A 19449-nucleotide genomic window follows, 5' to 3' on the forward strand; every position below is an offset into this window, starting at 1 on the left:
AAGCGTCATATTTACAGTACGGTCGATGAGTCGTGGGCGCTCTCAAGTTACGTTATCTGAAATTTTACGCATTGTTAACTAGGGGAGCAAATAATCAAATGTAAAAATAGAATTAAATCTGCGCAGCCATCTACAGCTAACTTCAACGCGGCTTCAACTGTACTATTGTGACAGCGCGCTTTATGGTATTTATGACGATGTATGTTTCCGTCTGTATGTGTGAGTGACATTTTGTCATACAGCACATATGAGACTGACGACGTATGATTTTTTAAAAATCTTTCATAATTTGCTTCTAGCATGGACAAATCTTTATGATTTAAAAGAATGCTACATATTTTAAATCTGCAATAAATAATATATTTTCCGGATATAAATGCCTATAGACAATCAAAATATATATAAACATCGTATATGCTTAACAAGTATATAATCTAATTTCAGTAACAAATCTCCCACCCGGCATCACAGTCTACATTGATATTAGAGCATACAAAAACACAACAATGGGTGATCCATTCACGATACCATTAAAAACTGAAGGGGTTCCTGATGAAAAACTTAACGTAACTGCGGTCTTACTTAAGGAGAAACGCACTTCCGTACACGTGTCCTGGTCTGCGCCCACCGCTTACAGATATAAAAACAAGGAATTGGAATATGAAGTGAATTACATTCATTTGCCTGAGTGGAAGAATAATGGTAAGTTGTTTTTTTTAAATTCTTATTTTTATTTGTAATAGTAAATACCCTCTATACTTTGTGTATTTTATATGAAAGTATAACAATAAAATTTTGTTTTCAAAATACAATTCGATGTATTTGCCTAAAAAATTATTACTTTCATGCTTTCCTTATCAAATGATATTTTTTTAGAATACTTTTATATTAAATGTAAGCATACTTTAGAAGTTTTGATGTGACGTGTTTTTAGATGATAATTATATAAAGTTTTACATTTATTGTTACAGTAACACAAATGATAACGAAGAATACAAGTGTACTAATAGAAGGATTGCACGCGTGCGAAAGTTATATGTTCATAGTAGGGCTGCGCGGAGGACCTTTCGCCATGAAGGAAATTATAACGCGAGAGAATGCTAAGTATGTATTGATTTTTATATTTTATAGATCTAAATATATTTTTAAAATATATAGTAGAACTTCAAAATAAAGACATTTTTATTTATTATAATATTATATGTTCACTTATTTAATAGCTAATTTTTTCTTTATTTGTTACTAAGGGCGCCTGTAAAGGATCTACACTTTATATTCGATGTTCAGAAGGGTGAACTGCAGATTTTGTGGAAAGCGAATTGTGATGTCATACAAGAGCCAGTAGCTTATAGGGTAAGCATGTTATTATTAAAATTAAATTTTATAATATATTGGACAAAATCTTTCTATATTTGCTTCTTGATTTCGGTCTGTCTAGAACTATTATAATTTTTTTTAACGAATTTTGAAGGCAGTACTAGTAGAATCGTATTGAATTTAGTGTCGTCGTCGAGAAGAGTTCAGGCATATACGGTGAGCGCTAATGCGCATCTAAATATAGCCGGTATAATACGGTTTTTTGTATTAAAACTGCATTATATACTTAATCATTACTTAAAATTTATATTTGCATATATTTTTTTATATTAACATCATATAATAAGAATTTATTATAAACATTATTAATTGCATTATGTTTGGACTGTTTAAAAATATTTTTTTATATATGTTTATTTAGCTGGACATAACAGAGCTAACACACAACAAAGTTAGTCGTTACGAGCTAAAGTCAAGCAAGAACGTGTCTCTCGTGCATTTAATTGAAGGTGTTCCCATCGGGGCTCGGTTTAATATTTGTGTATTCGTAAGTATTTGTTTTTTATTCCTATTTAGTACTAGCGACCCGCTCGCGGCTTCGCCCGCTTAAATTACATTCGTGTTATAATATCTTCAAAGATAGTATTTATACATTAGAGACTCAATTCAATAAAGCAGTTATTTTGTAGCAATTTTACGAAAAAAAACATTTTATATTGATGTACTGTTTTTATTTATAAACCGATTAAGATAAAACTTATATTAAATGTTAAAGGGAAGCTTGCCAAAGTACAATAGTGAAAACTGCGTTAGAAATGGTTACGTTATTTCTGAAATTAGCGTGCATAAACGCATAAATAAATGGCCAAATGTAATTGTAAAAACGGATAATTGTGACTATTATTGTTTTGGATTCTATTTTATTGACAGATCCCCTTAATAATAGACTCTCATTTATATCCTGTATATCACAGCGATCAGTTACAATTTATTTGTTTGAATTTCATATGTTCAAATAACTTAACCCACCAGGCATCAGAAAAAGGTTCGAGTCACACGTGCTCGATGTTCCGCAGCGGTGAGGTGGAGCCCCCGCGCGCCGTCATGGCGTGGCTGTCGCCTAACGGACACGTCATGGTCAGCTGGCAGCACGCCGACGACAACGCGTCCGTGCCTAAGTACGACTTGTAACGATTTTTTGTAAAATGGTGAAAATGTCTCGAAAATTCGGGTAGACGTGACTCACGTAGAGTCTTAACACCAGGTTCCCTCGGCCTACCGTGCTGTGTGCGAGATACAGTGTAAAGCTTTAAAAAAATTAAATACACCTATTCTCCGATTTACACGGTAGATACGTTCCTGAGAAAACCGTGTAAATCGAAAATTAAAATTTTTCATGTCAAAACCGTGTAAATCTAAAAGCTTGCAGAAAATGCATAATTTTGCTATTTAACAGTTGTGATTTTTTTCAATATTTTTAAGTGTACACAGAAATAAAAATAAAATGCATTGGCAGGTTAAAATATGTAATATATTACGGAAACACTGTCAGAAATTACTCTCATTCTTTTTTTCGGAATCGTAGGTTCGAATTCACTTTCATCACTCGAAGTTATTTGTGCCGATTCGATGTTTGGAGCAGAAATATTTACATTATGAGAGATGGTAATAAAATCGGTTATTAACAATTGCTTCGAATTTTTTGTAAGATCTTTGTAAACTTCTTCATATTGAGCCAAACAGCGATTATTGTCACGAGTGTGATAAAGACAAAAAAAAACCTTATTTGGAAAACCGTGTAAAAGCGAAAACGTGTAAAAAAAGTACCGTGTAATTCGGGGGATAGGTGTATACTTCTTTTTAGCTTCCACATTAATTGATTTACATAGTTTAAAGAGAGTTCCTGCTTATTTTACAGGCTTCAGTGTACTGACTGAGGAAGTGAAAGTAATTTATATATACACAATATACCAGTATGTTATAATTATTTAAATATATTGCACTACATAGGACAAGATTAATAAGAAAATCATGAATGAAAACTTTTTTCACTTATGAAATAAAAAAAGAATATACATTTAGATCAAAGAGATTTAGACCTGTGCTATAATATAATAATGTTATTTTCTTATACATTATTCCTACAATATTTATTTCCAGGCACAAATACCAAATCTTGGTATCCCAAAAGGAAATTCCCGAAGATCTTCTCCATCCAGATGAAAACATAAAGACAGCTGTCGCAGAATTCTCTCCATTAATAATGACGGCGGACAATGCGCCCAAAGGACCATTGTTTGTTAGCGTTAGAGCGATTACGGAGGAAGGATATTATAGTGATCTGAGTGAAGTTTTAACTATGGCTGGTATGTTGATTGAAAATATTTTTTTTAGAAAAGAAATAAATTAAGAAACGTATGAGATCAGTCAGCGCGCAGGGGCACAAAGTTAGACTATAAAATCGACTGGTTGTAGGTTCGATCCCCACTCGAGGAAATAAATTATTTATTTAAATTTATATTTTCATTTCTTCGCTCTGGGGTCGAGGCAAAAGCTCAACAAATGATGCTTCCAAAATTCAGTGGAAAGTGGTGTTGGAAACGGAGTGTCTTAATACTAGGTTCCCTCTGCACCCTCTTGTGTGCGGGATATAACGTGAAGCTGATTCATTTTTTATTTATAACAGGTGCACAGTCCCTAGCGGGTGACATGGATACCCCGGTGTGGGGCGCGGCGGCGGCATGGTGGGGTGCGGGCGCGGCGTGCGTGGCGGCGGTGGCGTTGAGCGCCGCGCTGCTGCACGTGGCTCTACGCCATCGCCGCCTCTCCAACTCGCTGCTGCTTGGCGCCACGCGGTACGACAGTAGGCGGGGGCAGGCGACTATTGATCATGGTGGATAGTTTTTATTATTTTAAATTTTATAAGTTTTATAATATATATGTCAATAGGCATTCTGGTTTCCACTTGGATTAGATAGATAATGGTGAGTAGTACTCACTATTTTAAGTTTTATAATAGGACAGATGTTAATAGGCATTCTGATCTTGGATTGGAGATATAGCATGTTAATATTTTAGGCAGCGAAAATCAGTCAAACTTAGCTTTGGTAAAAAAAAATCTTTTTAAAAACTCAATGTCATACTTATTTGGCTAGAAATATTATGTTCTTAGATGAGATTTGAATCTACTACATCATCTGTGCACAGTCAAGTGTATCTCAACTGCGACACGACATAATGTACAAATAAAAAAAAAAATTAAAATATAGTCGTTTTTAAAGTTTTCACATAACATTAAAGATTTTTTTTATTTAATTTAATTCTTTTTCAGATGACGACGACGTACCGCCAATACACGGCTTCTCAGACGACGAGCCACTCGTGATAGCTTGAGCGTAATGTGATATACGATCTTGTCATCGGTATTTAGTTATATTTGTATACAGTTGAAAAAAAAAACAATTCTTTTAATTTTTTGGTTTGGTTTTGTAATAAAAAATATAATTGTATTCTTATTTTATAAAATATAGTGTACATTCCTTATATTTAAATACAATATAAAAAAAATAATAATAGTAAAATAATAATTATAACTTTCCCCACTATAACGGACCACTTAATTCTTTGTTGTTATATGGAATGTAGACTATAGTATTATTTTAATTTATAATTAATAATTACGATGCGGCTTCTGTGTATACAATGTATAACTGAATAACCGTTTAGTATTGCATATTTATTATCTGTATTACATGTTTTATAAGGAAGTAAGTACATCATATGCATTTGCCAGTTATTGTTTTTAATATTGTGAGTGTAAAAAAAACATTTAGTATTCGTTTTTTTATTGACATGTAGGATGTGTACGTATGTTCTAGAAGAAATAGATTGATTCATTTATTAGTAGATAACACCCCCCCCCCATTATTATTACTGTGAAATGCTCAGAGTATTAATATTTTGTATATTATTTTTTAGTAATAGTCTTTTTATTTCATAGTTGTATAAACATTGAGAACGTGGATGACATTTATTTTAATTTAGGTTTTTTATGAAATTGTCAAAAGTACAGACATTTAAGTCATTATATAGGACATTTTTTTTTTCAAAATAACAGCTGCGTTCTTATGAAAATTAGAAACGTTTATTTATTTTAGTTTTTAAATGGCTGTTATTCGTAAGACTTGTTTTACGTTATTTTTTTATAAATTTATGATTTTAAAACAATCTTTGTATCGACATTTTTGCCTCAAGTTCGACACCAAAGAACGTTTTATATAAGATAATGTATACAAGTAATATTATTAATTATAGAGCTGTGTATGAATAGACTAAACAAGTAAATATAATATGGTGGAGTTAAAATTCATATATTTTTAAAGCTGCTGGTTCAGGGTTTTACGATTTTATATCGAGAAAGTGCGATAAGTTTTTTTTTATTCGTTTGGTTTATTTATACGGGGCGTATCTAAATATTTGTATTACAGTGTTGACAGTGTAGTAGATCTCGACATTCCCAATGTTTCGTGATTAGTAGGTTTACTTTCTAGTTCCTATAGTATTTTTTATTTTGGCTCCATTTTGGATTGAGCATTTCATGAAAGTTAATATGGCCATGTCTTGACTTTTAGAAAATTAGCGGTAATATGTGTACGTGGTTATTAAATTTCATGAAATGCTGTTCACAATTTATTTTTCAAATTATAAAATATTTAATTAAATAAAGTATAAAGGAGAATAATTTGGGTTTTATTTACAAAAAAAAACACATTTCAAACAAGTTTGCTTACGTTTATTCCAAAATATTGATAAAAACATAAAAAAATATCAAACAGTTATTCTATATAATAAAAAAATATATAATTTTTAACGGATTTGTAGGTCTCGTAGTGCATTTAAGATCCATTCGAATACAGGTAATAGGACAACGATACTCTCTCGGTATACCGCCACTCCTACTATTGACACGCGGTCGCCTGTTTTGCATAAAAGAGGACCACCGACGCCCGTCTGAAAATAAATAAGATTTTTAAAGTGTCGTGTGTATAATTTGGCTTCTATTTTAATTAAATTGTTAAATTTTAATTAAATGGTAAAAAAGATTGAAGATGGAAAAGTGAGTGGTAAGAGAGGTAGAGGGAGACCTCGGTTGACCCGAGGAAGGAGGGAGGTCACGTAAAAAGTATGAGGAAGCCCCGGAGGCTATATATGAAGAAGTTGATGACAATAGAGGAAGAGATGCAGAAGACGTCTCGGGCTGCGAAAAGCGGACTTAAGTAAGTATTGATTAAACTGTACATAAATTAATAATACCACAGTTCCTCGTGTCTTCACAGAGGCACAATATGCTCCAGTTGGTATGTTGATGTCGGGTGAAGATATTTTCTCGTTGCACTCGCGCGGTGTCAGTATGGTAGCGTGCTGCCAGTGCGGTTTTGGTTGAAGGGCTATTATATAAAGGAAACAGAATTTACAATTATGATTATCAAAACAATGTTTTTAGTAAGTAGCGTTACTTAATTGACAGTAAAAAGTTAAAGAATTCAAATTAAAAATAAAGTTATAAATTGTACATAAAAGTAAGTAGCATATTTTATTACAATTATTGAAGACTACAACTACTACTAAGAAAATTATGAAACTATTGAATAAGAATGTTTTTAATAGATTTTTAGTGGAAACTAAAAAGAACAAATACGTACGTATTGTTGTTTGTGAACTATATATATTATTTTGTGAGCATTATAATCTGTATCACGGCCCACAGGTGAATACATGAAATCTTTCATAATTTGCTTCTAGCATGGACAAATCTTTATGATTTAAAAGAATGCTACATATTTTAAATCTGCAATAAATAATATATTTTCCGGATATAAATGCCTATAGACAATCAAAATATATATAAACATCGTATATGCTTAACAAGTATATAATCTAATTTCAGTAACAAATCTCCCACCCGGCATCACAGTCTACATTGATATTAGAGCATACAAAAACACAACAATGGGTGATCCATTCACGATACCATTAAAAACTGAAGGGGTTCCTGATGAAAAACTTAACGTAACTGCGGTCTTACTTAAGGAGAAACGCACTTCCGTACACGTGTCCTGGTCTGCGCCCACCGCTTACAGATATAAAAACAAGGAATTGGAATATGAAGTGAATTACATTCATTTGCCTGAGTGGAAGAATAATGGTAAGTTGTTTTTTTTAAATTCTTATTTTTATTTGTAATAGTAAATACCCTCTATACTTTGTGTATTTTATATGAAAGTATAACAATAAAATTTTGTTTTCAAAATACAATTCGATGTATTTGCCTAAAAAATTATTACTTTCATGCTTTCCTTATCAAATGATATTTTTTTAGAATACTTTTATATTAAATGTAAGCATACTTTAGAAGTTTTGATGTGACGTGTTTTTAGATGATAATTATATAAAGTTTTACATTTATTGTTACAGTAACACAAATGATAACGAAGAATACAAGTGTACTAATAGAAGGATTGCACGCGTGCGAAAGTTATATGTTCATAGTAGGGCTGCGCGGAGGACCTTTCGCCATGAAGGAAATTATAACGCGAGAGAATGCTAAGTATGTATTGATTTTTATATTTTATAGATCTAAATATATTTTTAAAATATATAGTAGAACTTCAAAATAAAGACATTTTTATTTATTATAATATTATATGTTCACTTATTTAATAGCTAATTTTTTCTTTATTTGTTACTAAGGGCGCCTGTAAAGGATCTACACTTTATATTCGATGTTCAGAAGGGTGAACTGCAGATTTTGTGGAAAGCGAATTGTGATGTCATACAAGAGCCAGTAGCTTATAGGGTAAGCATGTTATTATTAAAATTAAATTTTATAATATATTGGACAAAATCTTTCTATATTTGCTTCTTGATTTCGGTCTGTCTAGAACTATTATAATTTTTTTTAACGAATTTTGAAGGCAGTACTAGTAGAATCGTATTGAATTTAGTGTCGTCGTCGAGAAGAGTTCAGGCATATACGGTGAGCGCTAATGCGCATCTAAATATAGCCGGTATAATACGGTTTTTTGTATTAAAACTGCATTATATACTTAATCATTACTTAAAATTTATATTTGCATATATTTTTTTATATTAACATCATATAATAAGAATTTATTATAAACATTATTAATTGCATTATGTTTGGACTGTTTAAAAATATTTTTTTATATATGTTTATTTAGCTGGACATAACAGAGCTAACACACAACAAAGTTAGTCGTTACGAGCTAAAGTCAAGCAAGAACGTGTCTCTCGTGCATTTAATTGAAGGTGTTCCCATCGGGGCTCGGTTTAATATTTGTGTATTCGTAAGTATTTGTTTTTTATTCCTATTTAGTACTAGCGACCCGCTCGCGGCTTCGCCCGCTTAAATTACATTCGTGTTATAATATCTTCAAAGATAGTATTTATACATTAGAGACTCAATTCAATAAAGCAGTTATTTTGTAGCAATTTTACGAAAAAAAACATTTTATATTGATGTACTGTTTTTATTTATAAACCGATTAAGATAAAACTTATATTAAATGTTAAAGGGAAGCTTGCCAAAGTACAATAGTGAAAACTGCGTTAGAAATGGTTACGTTATTTCTGAAATTAGCGTGCATAAACGCATAAATAAATGGCCAAATGTAATTGTAAAAACGGATAATTGTGACTATTATTGTTTTGGATTCTATTTTATTGACAGATCCCCTTAATAATAGACTCTCATTTATATCCTGTATATCACAGCGATCAGTTACAATTTATTTGTTTGAATTTTATATGTTCAAATAACTTAACCCACCAGGCATCAGAAAAAGGCTCGAGTCACACGTGCTCGATGTTCCGCAGCGGTGAGGTGGAGCCCCCGCGCGCCGTCATGGCGTGGCTGTCGCCCAACGGACACGTCATGGTCAGCTGGCAGCACGCCGACGACAACGCGTCCGTGCCTAAGTACGACTTGTAACGATTTTTTGTAAAATGGTGAAAATGTCTCGAAAATTCACGTAGAGTCTTAACACCAGGTTCCCTCGGCCTACCGTGCTGTGTGCGAGATACAGTGTGAAGCTTTAAAAAAATTAAGTACACCTATCCCCCGATTTACACGGTAGATACGTTCCTGAGAAAACCGTGTAAATCGAAAATTAAAATTTTTCAAGTCAAAACCGTGTAAATCGAAAAGTTTGCAGAAAATGCATAATTTTGCTATTTTACAGTTGTGATTTTTTTCAATATTTTTAAGTGTACACAGAAATAAAAATAAAATGCATTGGCAGGTTAAAATATGTAATATATTACGGAAACACTGTCAGAAATTACTCTCATTCTTTTTTTCGGAATCGTAGGTTCGAATTCACTTTCATCACTATTTTTTAAGCTTTAAACAAGTTATTTGTGCCGATTCGATGTTTGGAGCAGAAATATTTACATTATGAGAGATGGTAATAAAATCGGTTATTAACAATTGCTTCGAATTTTTTGTAAGATCTCTGTAAACTTCTTCATATTGAGCCAAACAACGATTATTGTCACGAGTGTGATAAAAACAAAAAAAAACCTTATTTGGAAAACCGTGTAAAAGCGAAAACGTGTAAAAAAAGTACCGTGTAATTCGGGGGATAGGTGTATACTTCTTTTTAGCTTCCACATTAATTGATTTACATAGTTTAAAGAGAGTTCCTGCTTATTTTACAGGCTTCAGTGTACTGACTGAGGAAGTGAAAGTAATTTATATATACACAATATACCAGTATGTTATAATTATTTAAATATATTGCACTACATACGACAAGATTAATAAGAAAATCATAAATTAAAACTTTTTTCACTTATGAAATAAAAAAAGAATATACATTTAGATCAAAGAGATTTAGACCTGTGCTATAATATAATAATGTTATTTTCTTATACATTATTCCTACAATATTTATTTCCAGGCACAAATACCAAATCTTGGTATCCCAAAAGGAAATTCCCGAAGATCTTCTCCATCCAGATGAAAACATAAAGACAGCTGTCGCAGAATTCTCTCCATTAATAATGACGGCGGACAATGCGCCCAAAGGACCATTGTTTGTAAGCGTTAGAGCGATTACGGAGGAAGGATATTATAGTGATCTGAGTGAAGTTTTAACTATGGCTGGTATGTTGATTGAAAATATTTTTTTTTAGAAAAGAAATAAATTAAGAAACGTATGAGGTCAGTCAGCGCGCAGGGGCACAAAGTTAGACTATAAAATCGACTGGTTGTAGGTTCGATCCCCACTCGAGGAAATAAATTATTTATTTAAATTTATATTTTCATTTCTTCGCTCTGGGGTCGAGGCAAAAGCTCAACAAATGATGCTTCCAAAATTCAGTGGAAAGTGGTGTTGGAAACGGAGTGTCTTAACACTAGGTTCCCTCTGCACCATCTTGTGTGCGGGATACAGCGTGAAGCTGATTCATTTTTGATTTATAACAGGTGCACAGTCCCTAGCGGGCGACATGGATACCCCGGTGTGGGGCGCGGCGGCGGCATGGTGGGGCGCGGGCGCGGCGTGCGTGGCGGCGGTGGCGTTGAGCGCCGCGCTGCTGCACGTGGCTCTACGCCATCGCCGCCTCTCCAACTCGCTGCTACTTGGCGCCACGCGATACGACAGTAGGCGAGGGCAGGCGACTATTGATCATGGTGGATAGTTTTTATTATTTTAAATTTTATAAGTTTTATAATATATATGTCAATAGGTATTCTAGTTTCCACTTGGATTAGATAGATAATGGTGGATAGTACTCACTATTTTAAGTTTAATAATAGGACAGATGTTAATAGGTATTCTGATCTTGGATCACCTGGAATGGAGATATAGCATGTTAATATTTTAGGCAGTGAAAATCAGTCAAACTTAGCTTGGGTAAAAAAAAATCTTTTTAAAAACTCCATGTCATACTTATTTGGCTAGAAATATTATGTTCTTAGATGAGATTTGAATCTACTACATCATCTGTGCACAGTCAAGTGTATCTCAACTGCGACAGACATAATGTACAAATAAAAAAAAATAATCTATTTAAAATATAGTAGTTTTTAAAATTTTCACATATGAAACAGAAGGGAAATAAATACACAGCGATGAATCAACACTATATATTTCGTTATAAGCTTTAACAGAGGTTTGGCTTACAAGCGTACACAATACTAGAATTAACTTCAAATGCGTTGCACGGCTAATTTAAACACTTGTCCCCACCCTCCGGACAATGAAAACGTCAACTGTCAATGTCGGCATAGGCTGGCTCGGCTCTATGGCAGGCATGACTGGCTGGCTGGCATGGCTATGGCTGACATAAGCGGCTTAACGTTACACATAACATTAAAGATTTTTTTTTAATTTAATTTAATTCTTTTTCAGATGACGACGACGTACCGCCAATACACGGCTTCTCAGACGACGAGCCACTCGTGATAGCTTGAGCGTAATGTGATATACGATCTTGTCATCGGTATTTAGTTATATTTGTATACAGTCGAAAAAAAAAACATTTTATTATTTTTTTGATTTGGTTTTGTAATAAAAAAATATAATTGTATTCTTATTTTATAGAATATAGTGTACATTCCTGATATTTAAATACAATATAAAAAATAATAATAATAGTAAAATACTAATAATAACTTTCCCCATTATAACGGACCACTCCATTCTTGGCTGTTATATGGAATGTAGACTATAGTATTATTTTAATTTAAAATTAATAATTACGATGCGGCTTCTGTGTATACAATGTATAACTGAATAACCGTTTAGTATTGCATATTTATTATCTGTATTACATGTTTTATAAGGAAGTAAGTACATCATATGCATTTGCCAGTTATTGTTTTTAATATTGTGAGTGTAAAAAAAAACATTTAGTATTCATTTTTTTTATTGACATGTAGTATTGTACGTATGTTCTAGAAGAAATAGATTGATTCATTTATTAGTAGATAACACACCCCCCCCCCCCATTATTATTACTGTGAAATGCTCAGAGTATTAATATTTTGTATATTATTTTTTAGTAATAGTCGTTTTATTTCATAGTTGTATAAACATTGAGAACGTGGATGACATTTATATTAATTTAGATTTTTTATGAAATTGTCAAAAGTACAGACATTTAAGTCATTATATAGGACACTTTTTTTTTTCAAAATAACAGCTGCGTTCTTATGAAAATTAGAAACGTTTATTTATTTTAGTTTTTAAATGGCTGTTATTCGTAAAACTTGTTTTACGTTATTTTTTTATAAATTTATGATTTTAAAACAATCTTTGTATCGACATTTTTGCCTCAAGTTCGACACCAAAGAACGTTTTATATAAGATAATGTATACAAGTAATATTATTAATTATAGAGCTGTGTATGAATAGACTAAACAAGTAAATTTAATATGGAGGAGTTAAAATTCATATATTTTTAAGCTGCTGGTTCAGGGTTTTACGATTTTATATCGAGAAAGTGCGATAAGTTTTTTTTTATTCGTTTGGTTTATTTATACGGGGCGTATCTAAATATTTGTATTACAGTGTTGACAGTGTAGTAGATCTCGACATTCCCAATGTTTCGTGATTAGTAGGTTTACTTTCTAGTTCCTATAGTATTTTTTATTTTGGCTCCATTTTGGATGAGCATTTCGTGAAAGTTAATATGGCCATGTCTTGACTTTTAGAAAATTAGCGGTAATATGTGTACGTGGTTACTAAATTTCATGAAATGCTGTTCACAATTTATATTTCAAATTATAAAATATTAAATTAAATAAAGTATAAACGAGAATAATTTGGGTTTTATTTACAAAAAAAAAACACATTTCAAACAAGTTTGCTTACGTTTATTCCAAAATATTGATAAAAACATAAAAAAATATCAAACAGTTATCCTATATAATAAAAAAATATATAATTTTTAACGGATTTGTAGGTCTCGTAGTGCATTTAAGATCCATTCGAATACAGGTAATAGGACAACGATACTCTCTCGGTACACCGCCACTCCTACTATTGATACGCGGTCGCCTGTTTTACATAAAAGGGGACCACCGACGCCCGTCTGAAAACAAATAAGATTTTTATAGTTTTGTGTGTATAATTTGGCTTCTATTTTAATTAAATTGTTATATTTTCTCTGAGTTACGGTGAATTTGGTATATTTCATTGTCTATGCCATAGACTCTATGGAATGTAATTTTTATATGAGTAGCTAATAAATAGATAGGACCACTAAATTAGAATTTACTTTTGAAGATATAATTATTAAACTACGAAGAAGAAAAGAAAGAAGGATTCTGGCATTTGAAAGAAAAGAAAAAAAATGGAATGCGAGACCAGCATAAATTGTAAGGTATTAGAACAAGTGAATGAAATCGTATATTTGGAAAGTATATTTCGAAAAGATAAAAGATACAAGACGGATGTGGAAATTGCCTCCGATAACAGGATTGATGTTAATGTGCCTTAGCTGGATAGTTGAGATGGCCAACGTTAGCACAATTGCACGTTTGGCCGTTCACAATGCAGTGTTAGCACCGACGCTGTTATACGGCAGCGAAACGTGGATATTACAGAAGAGGAATGAAAGAAAGATGAATGCAGTGGAGATGTGATCTCCTCCTACGATCTCCTCCTCGAATCCACAATGAAGAGATACACAGAATGGCAGGTACTGCGAGGATGTCACGGTGAGAATGAAAAAGAACGTGCCCAGCTGGTTTGGGCACTTTGAATGAATGAGTGATGGAAGAATGATAAAAAAGATTGAAGATAGAAAAGTGAGCGGTAAGAGAGGTAGAGGGAGAGCTCGGTTGACCTGAGGGAGGAGGGAGGTTATGAAAAAAGTATGAGGAGGCCCCGGAGGCTATATATGCAGAAGTTGATGACAATTGAGGAGATGCAGAGGACGTCTCGGGCTGCGAAAAGCGGAGCTAAGTATTGATTAAACTATACATAAATTAATAATACCACAGTTCCTCGTGTCTTCACAGAGGCACAATATGCTCCAGTCGGTATGTTGATGTCGGGTGAAGATATTTTCTCGTTGCACTCGCGCGGTGTCAGTATGGTAGCGTGCTGCCAGTGCGGTTTTGGTTGAAGGGCTAATATATAAAGGAAACAGAATTTAGAATTGTGATTATCTAAACAATGTTTTTAGTAAGTAGCGTTACCTAATTGACAGTAAAAAGTGAAAGAATTCTTTTTTTTTTGCATCCAGAGGAATGAAACTATTGAATTATGAAACTATTGAATAAGAATGTTTTTAATAGATTTTTAGTGGAAACTAAGAAGAACAAAACGTACGTATTGTTGTTTGTGAACTATATTATTTTGTGAGCATTATAATCTGTATCACAGCCCACAGGTGAATACACCGGATGCGCGATCGCGATGAGGCAATTCTATTGTTATCATTAGGTAATAGTTCAACGAATCTGTGCTAGTTGCACAGTTACACGAACGTAATATACCGATATACACCGTAAAAATTATTATCAATATTATATATTTTCTCATATATATGAGATATAAAGAAGATATAATAAATTGCCTTAAAGTAGGATTTTATTAAACAATTTTACTTATTAAACTTTGAACTTTGAACGTTGTTTAGATTTATTATAATAAATAGGTAATTGTGTGAGAAAGAAAGCGAAATATCGTTCTTTCTCGTTCGGTTATGTTTTGATGATTGAAAAGTAGAAGTTTGGCAACGCTTAGTCGTATTTTTGTAGTACTATGTGTATGTGTGCGTCACACGAAATACAGGATGGAGAAAAATCGTGAAATGAAAAAAAAATCCTACGTCCAAACTGTTGAGGTATCTTGATTAATTTCTTCAACTTTGGGTTTGAAATATTTTACCCTATATGCAGTTTCAGTAAAAGGAGCGGTGCCTCTTCAACCTGTATATCAACAATTCTTAGCTTAGTTAAAAAAAAAAACATTTAGTGCATAGACTCTTCCTGCTCTATTTAGTTTAGAGATAACTTGTTGGAACTATGTCGAGGAATAAAAATAATTTTGATCTCAGAATTTCTGATTGGGAATTGTATCGCTACTGCGTTTAGACGCAATAATAATATAGTTTAAATTAAAAAATCAAAGTTATCATAAAAACTCATATTGTTTGAAACATTTACCTCGGTCGTAGCCACCCCAGCCGACAAAGTAACAGCTATCTCCGACGTGCGGGTCCCCGAGACACGCGGGTAGTACTTTTGAATCTATTCTCAGTGGACGCTTCCAGTGCTGTCAACGAAATGCAATTTAGTAAATAGTTGAATAAAATAAAGCGAAGTTTGAAACTTTCGTATTTCTTGTCTGCTACGTTTTGTCTGCTATGCTATTTTCTTTGATTCGGTTTGATAATTCTTGTAGAGAAAAAAATATAGATATTTCTTTTTTTATTAATGTAGTGTTAGCGTACAAGTGTAAATGTGGGTAGATTTAGGTGAAAAAGACAATAAAAGCAGTGGAATTGTGTCAAACGGACACAGTTGCTTGTAGGCGGAAGTCCTGATTGGAAGGTATCTAGTGTTAGTGTTGTTATTAAGTGATACATGTCACTTATTGTAAATTTATTCTTACGGCGAATACAGTATTTTAAGATATAACAAAATAATTAACTCAAGAAGAATTGCTCTTTTAATACCGAAAATTTCTCTGTCTGTGTGTAGGCAGAGGGAACCTATTATAAACGTAAACATAATATTTGCAAAATCAATTATTTACCAAAATAGCGAGATTGTTGTCAAGATCTCCTAATTTGAATTTGGGATGTATGTAAATGGTTGACATTCGTTGTTGTGAATTTTCTCTATCTTGCTTCAAATCCCAAACACCAGCTATGATAGTAACTTCGCCAACTGGTTTTCTGAAAATGCACCTTTATGAATATATTCATATATTTTTTAACTTCACGGTGTATCCCACACATAGCACGGTAAGGGAACTTGGGAACCTAGTGTTAAGACACTTCCGTTTTCAATTTTCCATCGTATTCTGGAGGCATTGCGTGTTGAGTGGTGAAACTCAACACACTAGGGTATAAAAGTATTGAAATTTATTTTGTTACGTAAATTTAATAAAAAAGCACTGTTAGTATATTTTTAAAAGAAAGTTACCTCGACACGCAATCCGCGGCTGTGACGGCGGCGCGGGGGTGCACAATGGTCGCGTAGCACAGAATGCTCTCGGGATTTTTCGTAGACACTACTATTGCAAGCCACGGATCGCAACCATTTTCTGTTATATCTTTTACTGTAAATAAAATTGTATTTATTTAATGAATTATCAATATAAATTAAAATAATAAGAAAATGATGCCAGTCGTGGCGCAGAGAATATTTAATATTTTAATTTTCTTCGCTCTCGTATTAAGGCAAAGCGCGGCGTTGTGTTCTGCCAGTGAACACGCAATGCCTTCAAAATTCTACGGAAAGTGGGGTGCTGGGCGTCTTAACACTTTCACGCCTTTTGCGTACCCTGCTACATTAGGGATAAAGCATAAAGCTAAATAAAAATATAATATTAAGCATAAATTTCGATTTTTTTTCTTATTTACCAGAATTTTGAATATTTCGCCCGCATCGCTTATACACTTGTTGGTCCACGTCAACAGCATCGATATATTCATCGTCAGAGCTGATTGTAGATAATTTTTCTAACGATCCATCTTCATTAATTTCATGAAAACGTTCTGTCGTAGTTTTTCTGGTGTGTCTGTTTTTATTGCCCCCTAAATTTATTAGTTTAAATCCTTGTAATACATGAAAATCTGGGGTGGAATGAAAATTTATAGTCTGACTTTCAGATTGTTGCATTGCATCGTCTCTGGGCACCGTCGTGACGCGATTTGACTTGCGTCTAATTGGCCTGGGTTTTTTAGTAGAAACACCTAAAATAAAAAAAATCAATAAACTGTATATCAATGGGTTATAATTATTCTAAAGAAAAAAAAATATATTTACCTAATCTTGGATCAAAGCTCGAATATCCGAAGGGTATTTCATCTTCACCATCGTCTTCTTCACTGACCTCATCTGAAACTCCGTAAGTGAATCCTTTTCTTATATCTTTCACTTTCCAACTGGTTGCTCCTTGTAGTTTTTCGTTTTCTGAATAAAGTCCAACAAGTCCAGGTCTAGGGAGCTCTACAGCATAATCTTCACCATAATCAGAGTTATGATAATCTTTGTTTGAGCTGCTTTGAGTACTTAAATTTCTTATTTTAGGATTTTTTACATTCCAATAAGGATCGACGTAGTCTGGTGTCACTATTTTAAGAGCTGGCTGTGAGCGGACTGTCGTGGCAATGAGCTTATTTTTATTTATTTGAGAATGATTTCGCATTAATAGGGCATTTCGTTGTCTTAAAACAGAACCTAATTGATTCTCAGATTCAGAGCGCTTATAGCGTTTTATAAATGTATAAAGTTTATGTGGGTTTTGGATTTTAGATGACATTTTCGTTCCCAATGGAATTATACAACAAATTTTTTGGGTTTCAAATATGATTTTTCTAGTGCACGAGCTGTAAATGATTAGAAAAATTTTAAATATGCTTTTTTTCTAAGAATGATAATACTTTCCATCAACAAATAATTACTGAATTAATACTTACCCGGGCATGTTAATAATTCCGTTTCTTCTTCCACATTCATCTTTATTAATAAAAGTACAGATACTTTCAGATTCAAATTGTTTCTTTTCTTCTTCAAATAACACTTTATCATTTAACTTAATTGTGTTCGGCCTAAAATTGTTGTTTTTATTGAAATTTTGAGAGTCATTAAATATGACAGTTTGAGTAAGATTCTTTATTTTATTATCCCATATAATTTCATTTCCATTTGGAAAAATAAATTCAAACATGTCTTCTGTATTTTCTGGCTTATTATTTTTATTTAAATAAGCATCTTTTTTCTCATTAGAGTATTTTAAGATTTGATTAAAAACTTGAACGTTACTGGAATTTATCTTTCGCAAATCATTCTTAAAATTCATAGGTTTCGCTAATTCACTTTGGTCTTGAAATTTGATAGCAGGTAATATTTCTCCTTTATTTAAAAAGGATTCTATTTCAGTTATATTATCGTTTAAATTCTCTTTTGAATATATTTCATTATCTTTAAAGACAACTTTAACGCTCTCATCCGTTTCGAACTCACTAACATCATCAAATTTAGGAGGGGGCGGTTCAACTTGTTGTATTTTAGCGACTTTTTCATGTAACCACCAAAACTCACCATTTATTTGGGTCGACACTGTTTTCAATAACAATAGAACAACACAAAAATACGAAAACATTTTATATACGTTTTGCCTCTACGAATGTAAATGGAAACTGCGTATAAAAAAGGGTGATAGGTTAAATTTAAAAGCGCAGGATGTTGCAACGAGTGCATCTATTAGCGAGTTGTTTCAGTAATTACGGCAGCTGTTAGCTTGCTTGTTAGTCCGCGACAATTATGATTGAGCAGTGCGTGGAACCCGCACGCATCGAGAACAATTTGCGGTCAATTATTGAAATGTTCTCCGTTTAGGATTACGTACATTTGATTCGTAAAAGCTTTGCCTGGACTAATTATATATTTTTAAGATTAATTTATATTAATAAATATATGTCTATTGCAGTTTGTCTGTCTATGATGTTATAGTTTGAGATTTTTTGATATTTATAAATATGAAAATATATTATATGAAGATTGACGATTTTTTAGTAAAAAGATAGTTAAGCTAACTTAAAGAATACTGAAGATTTTCTTATTAAAATTGTAGTTAGTTAGTTAAAATGTGTAGTAGCTAAATACTATACTTTTTAATTTAAAAATATACTGGTAAAGCAATATTACAAAGCTCTAATTACTTAGTGTTATTGCCTGTACTGTACCTAATGTTAGTAACCAATTAATTGAGAAAAGAGATAAATATAGCCGTGGCCTAATTAATTACGCTGTGAATCATTATTTGTAATTTAATAAAATATGATTATTTTATGAGTAATGTCCTATTAACCTATTTATTTTTCATTGGAATTATTATCAATTTTGTTTCAGCTAACTTCCC

The 19449-nt window shown here is 32.6% G+C and overlaps 3 protein-coding genes and 1 long non-coding RNA gene across 6 annotated transcripts in view; 2 read left to right on the forward strand and 2 right to left on the reverse strand.

The window, feature by feature from the left end:
- Positions 1 to 13168, forward strand: part of LOC146530800 (sortilin-related receptor-like) — a 39683-nt gene extending 26515 nt beyond the window's left edge. For 2 of the 3 annotated variants that reach the window (XM_085199578.1, XM_085199580.1), the window contains 8 exons: positions 445 to 702; positions 972 to 1104; positions 1248 to 1353; positions 1739 to 1864; positions 2350 to 2495; positions 3478 to 3683; positions 4004 to 4210; positions 4649 to 6058. In XM_085199578.1, the coding sequence (XP_085055704.1) occupies positions 445 to 702; positions 972 to 1104; positions 1248 to 1353; positions 1739 to 1864; positions 2350 to 2495; positions 3478 to 3683; positions 4004 to 4210; positions 4649 to 4710 (1244 nt within the window). In that variant the 3' untranslated portion in view covers positions 4711 to 6058. Of the gene's footprint in view, positions 1 to 444; positions 703 to 971; positions 1105 to 1247; positions 1354 to 1738; positions 1865 to 2349; positions 2496 to 3477; positions 3684 to 4003; positions 4211 to 4648; positions 6059 to 10825; positions 11033 to 11753 lie in introns of those variants that run through there. The other variant, XM_085199579.1, reaches the window with a different exon arrangement.
- LOC146530801 (uncharacterized) lies at positions 6088 to 6785 on the reverse strand. Its single transcript, XR_014878865.1, has 2 exons — positions 6631 to 6785; positions 6088 to 6327 (listed from the first exon to the last, which is right to left on the reverse strand). It is a non-coding gene; the product is annotated as an uncharacterized LOC146530801 (long non-coding RNA).
- Positions 7247 to 9328, forward strand: LOC146530802 (uncharacterized). The gene is made up of 5 exons (XM_085199484.1): positions 7247 to 7522; positions 7792 to 7924; positions 8068 to 8173; positions 8559 to 8684; positions 9170 to 9328. Exons 1-5 carry the CDS (start codon positions 7327 to 7329, stop codon positions 9326 to 9328), a joined length of 720 nt encoding a protein of 239 aa, XP_085055610.1. The 5' UTR covers positions 7247 to 7326.
- Positions 13169 to 13206: 38 nt separating the features above from the next.
- On the reverse strand, positions 13207 to 18854 carry LOC146530803 (uncharacterized). The gene is made up of 8 exons (XM_085199440.1): positions 18005 to 18854; positions 17352 to 17914; positions 16946 to 17278; positions 16506 to 16641; positions 16114 to 16255; positions 15522 to 15630; positions 14347 to 14480; positions 13207 to 13438 (listed from the first exon to the last, which is right to left on the reverse strand). Exons 1-8 carry the CDS (start codon positions 18688 to 18690, stop codon positions 13295 to 13297), a joined length of 2247 nt encoding a protein of 748 aa, XP_085055566.1. The 5' UTR covers positions 18691 to 18854; the 3' UTR covers positions 13207 to 13294.
- Between the last annotated feature and the right edge of the window lie 595 nt (positions 18855 to 19449).

This window comes from Heliconius melpomene, chromosome 16 (genome assembly GCF_056956725.1).
Source record: "Heliconius melpomene rosina isolate 202511_hmr_F chromosome 16, ASM5695672v1, whole genome shotgun sequence".
Taxonomy (NCBI): Eukaryota; Metazoa; Arthropoda; class Insecta; order Lepidoptera; family Nymphalidae; genus Heliconius; species Heliconius melpomene.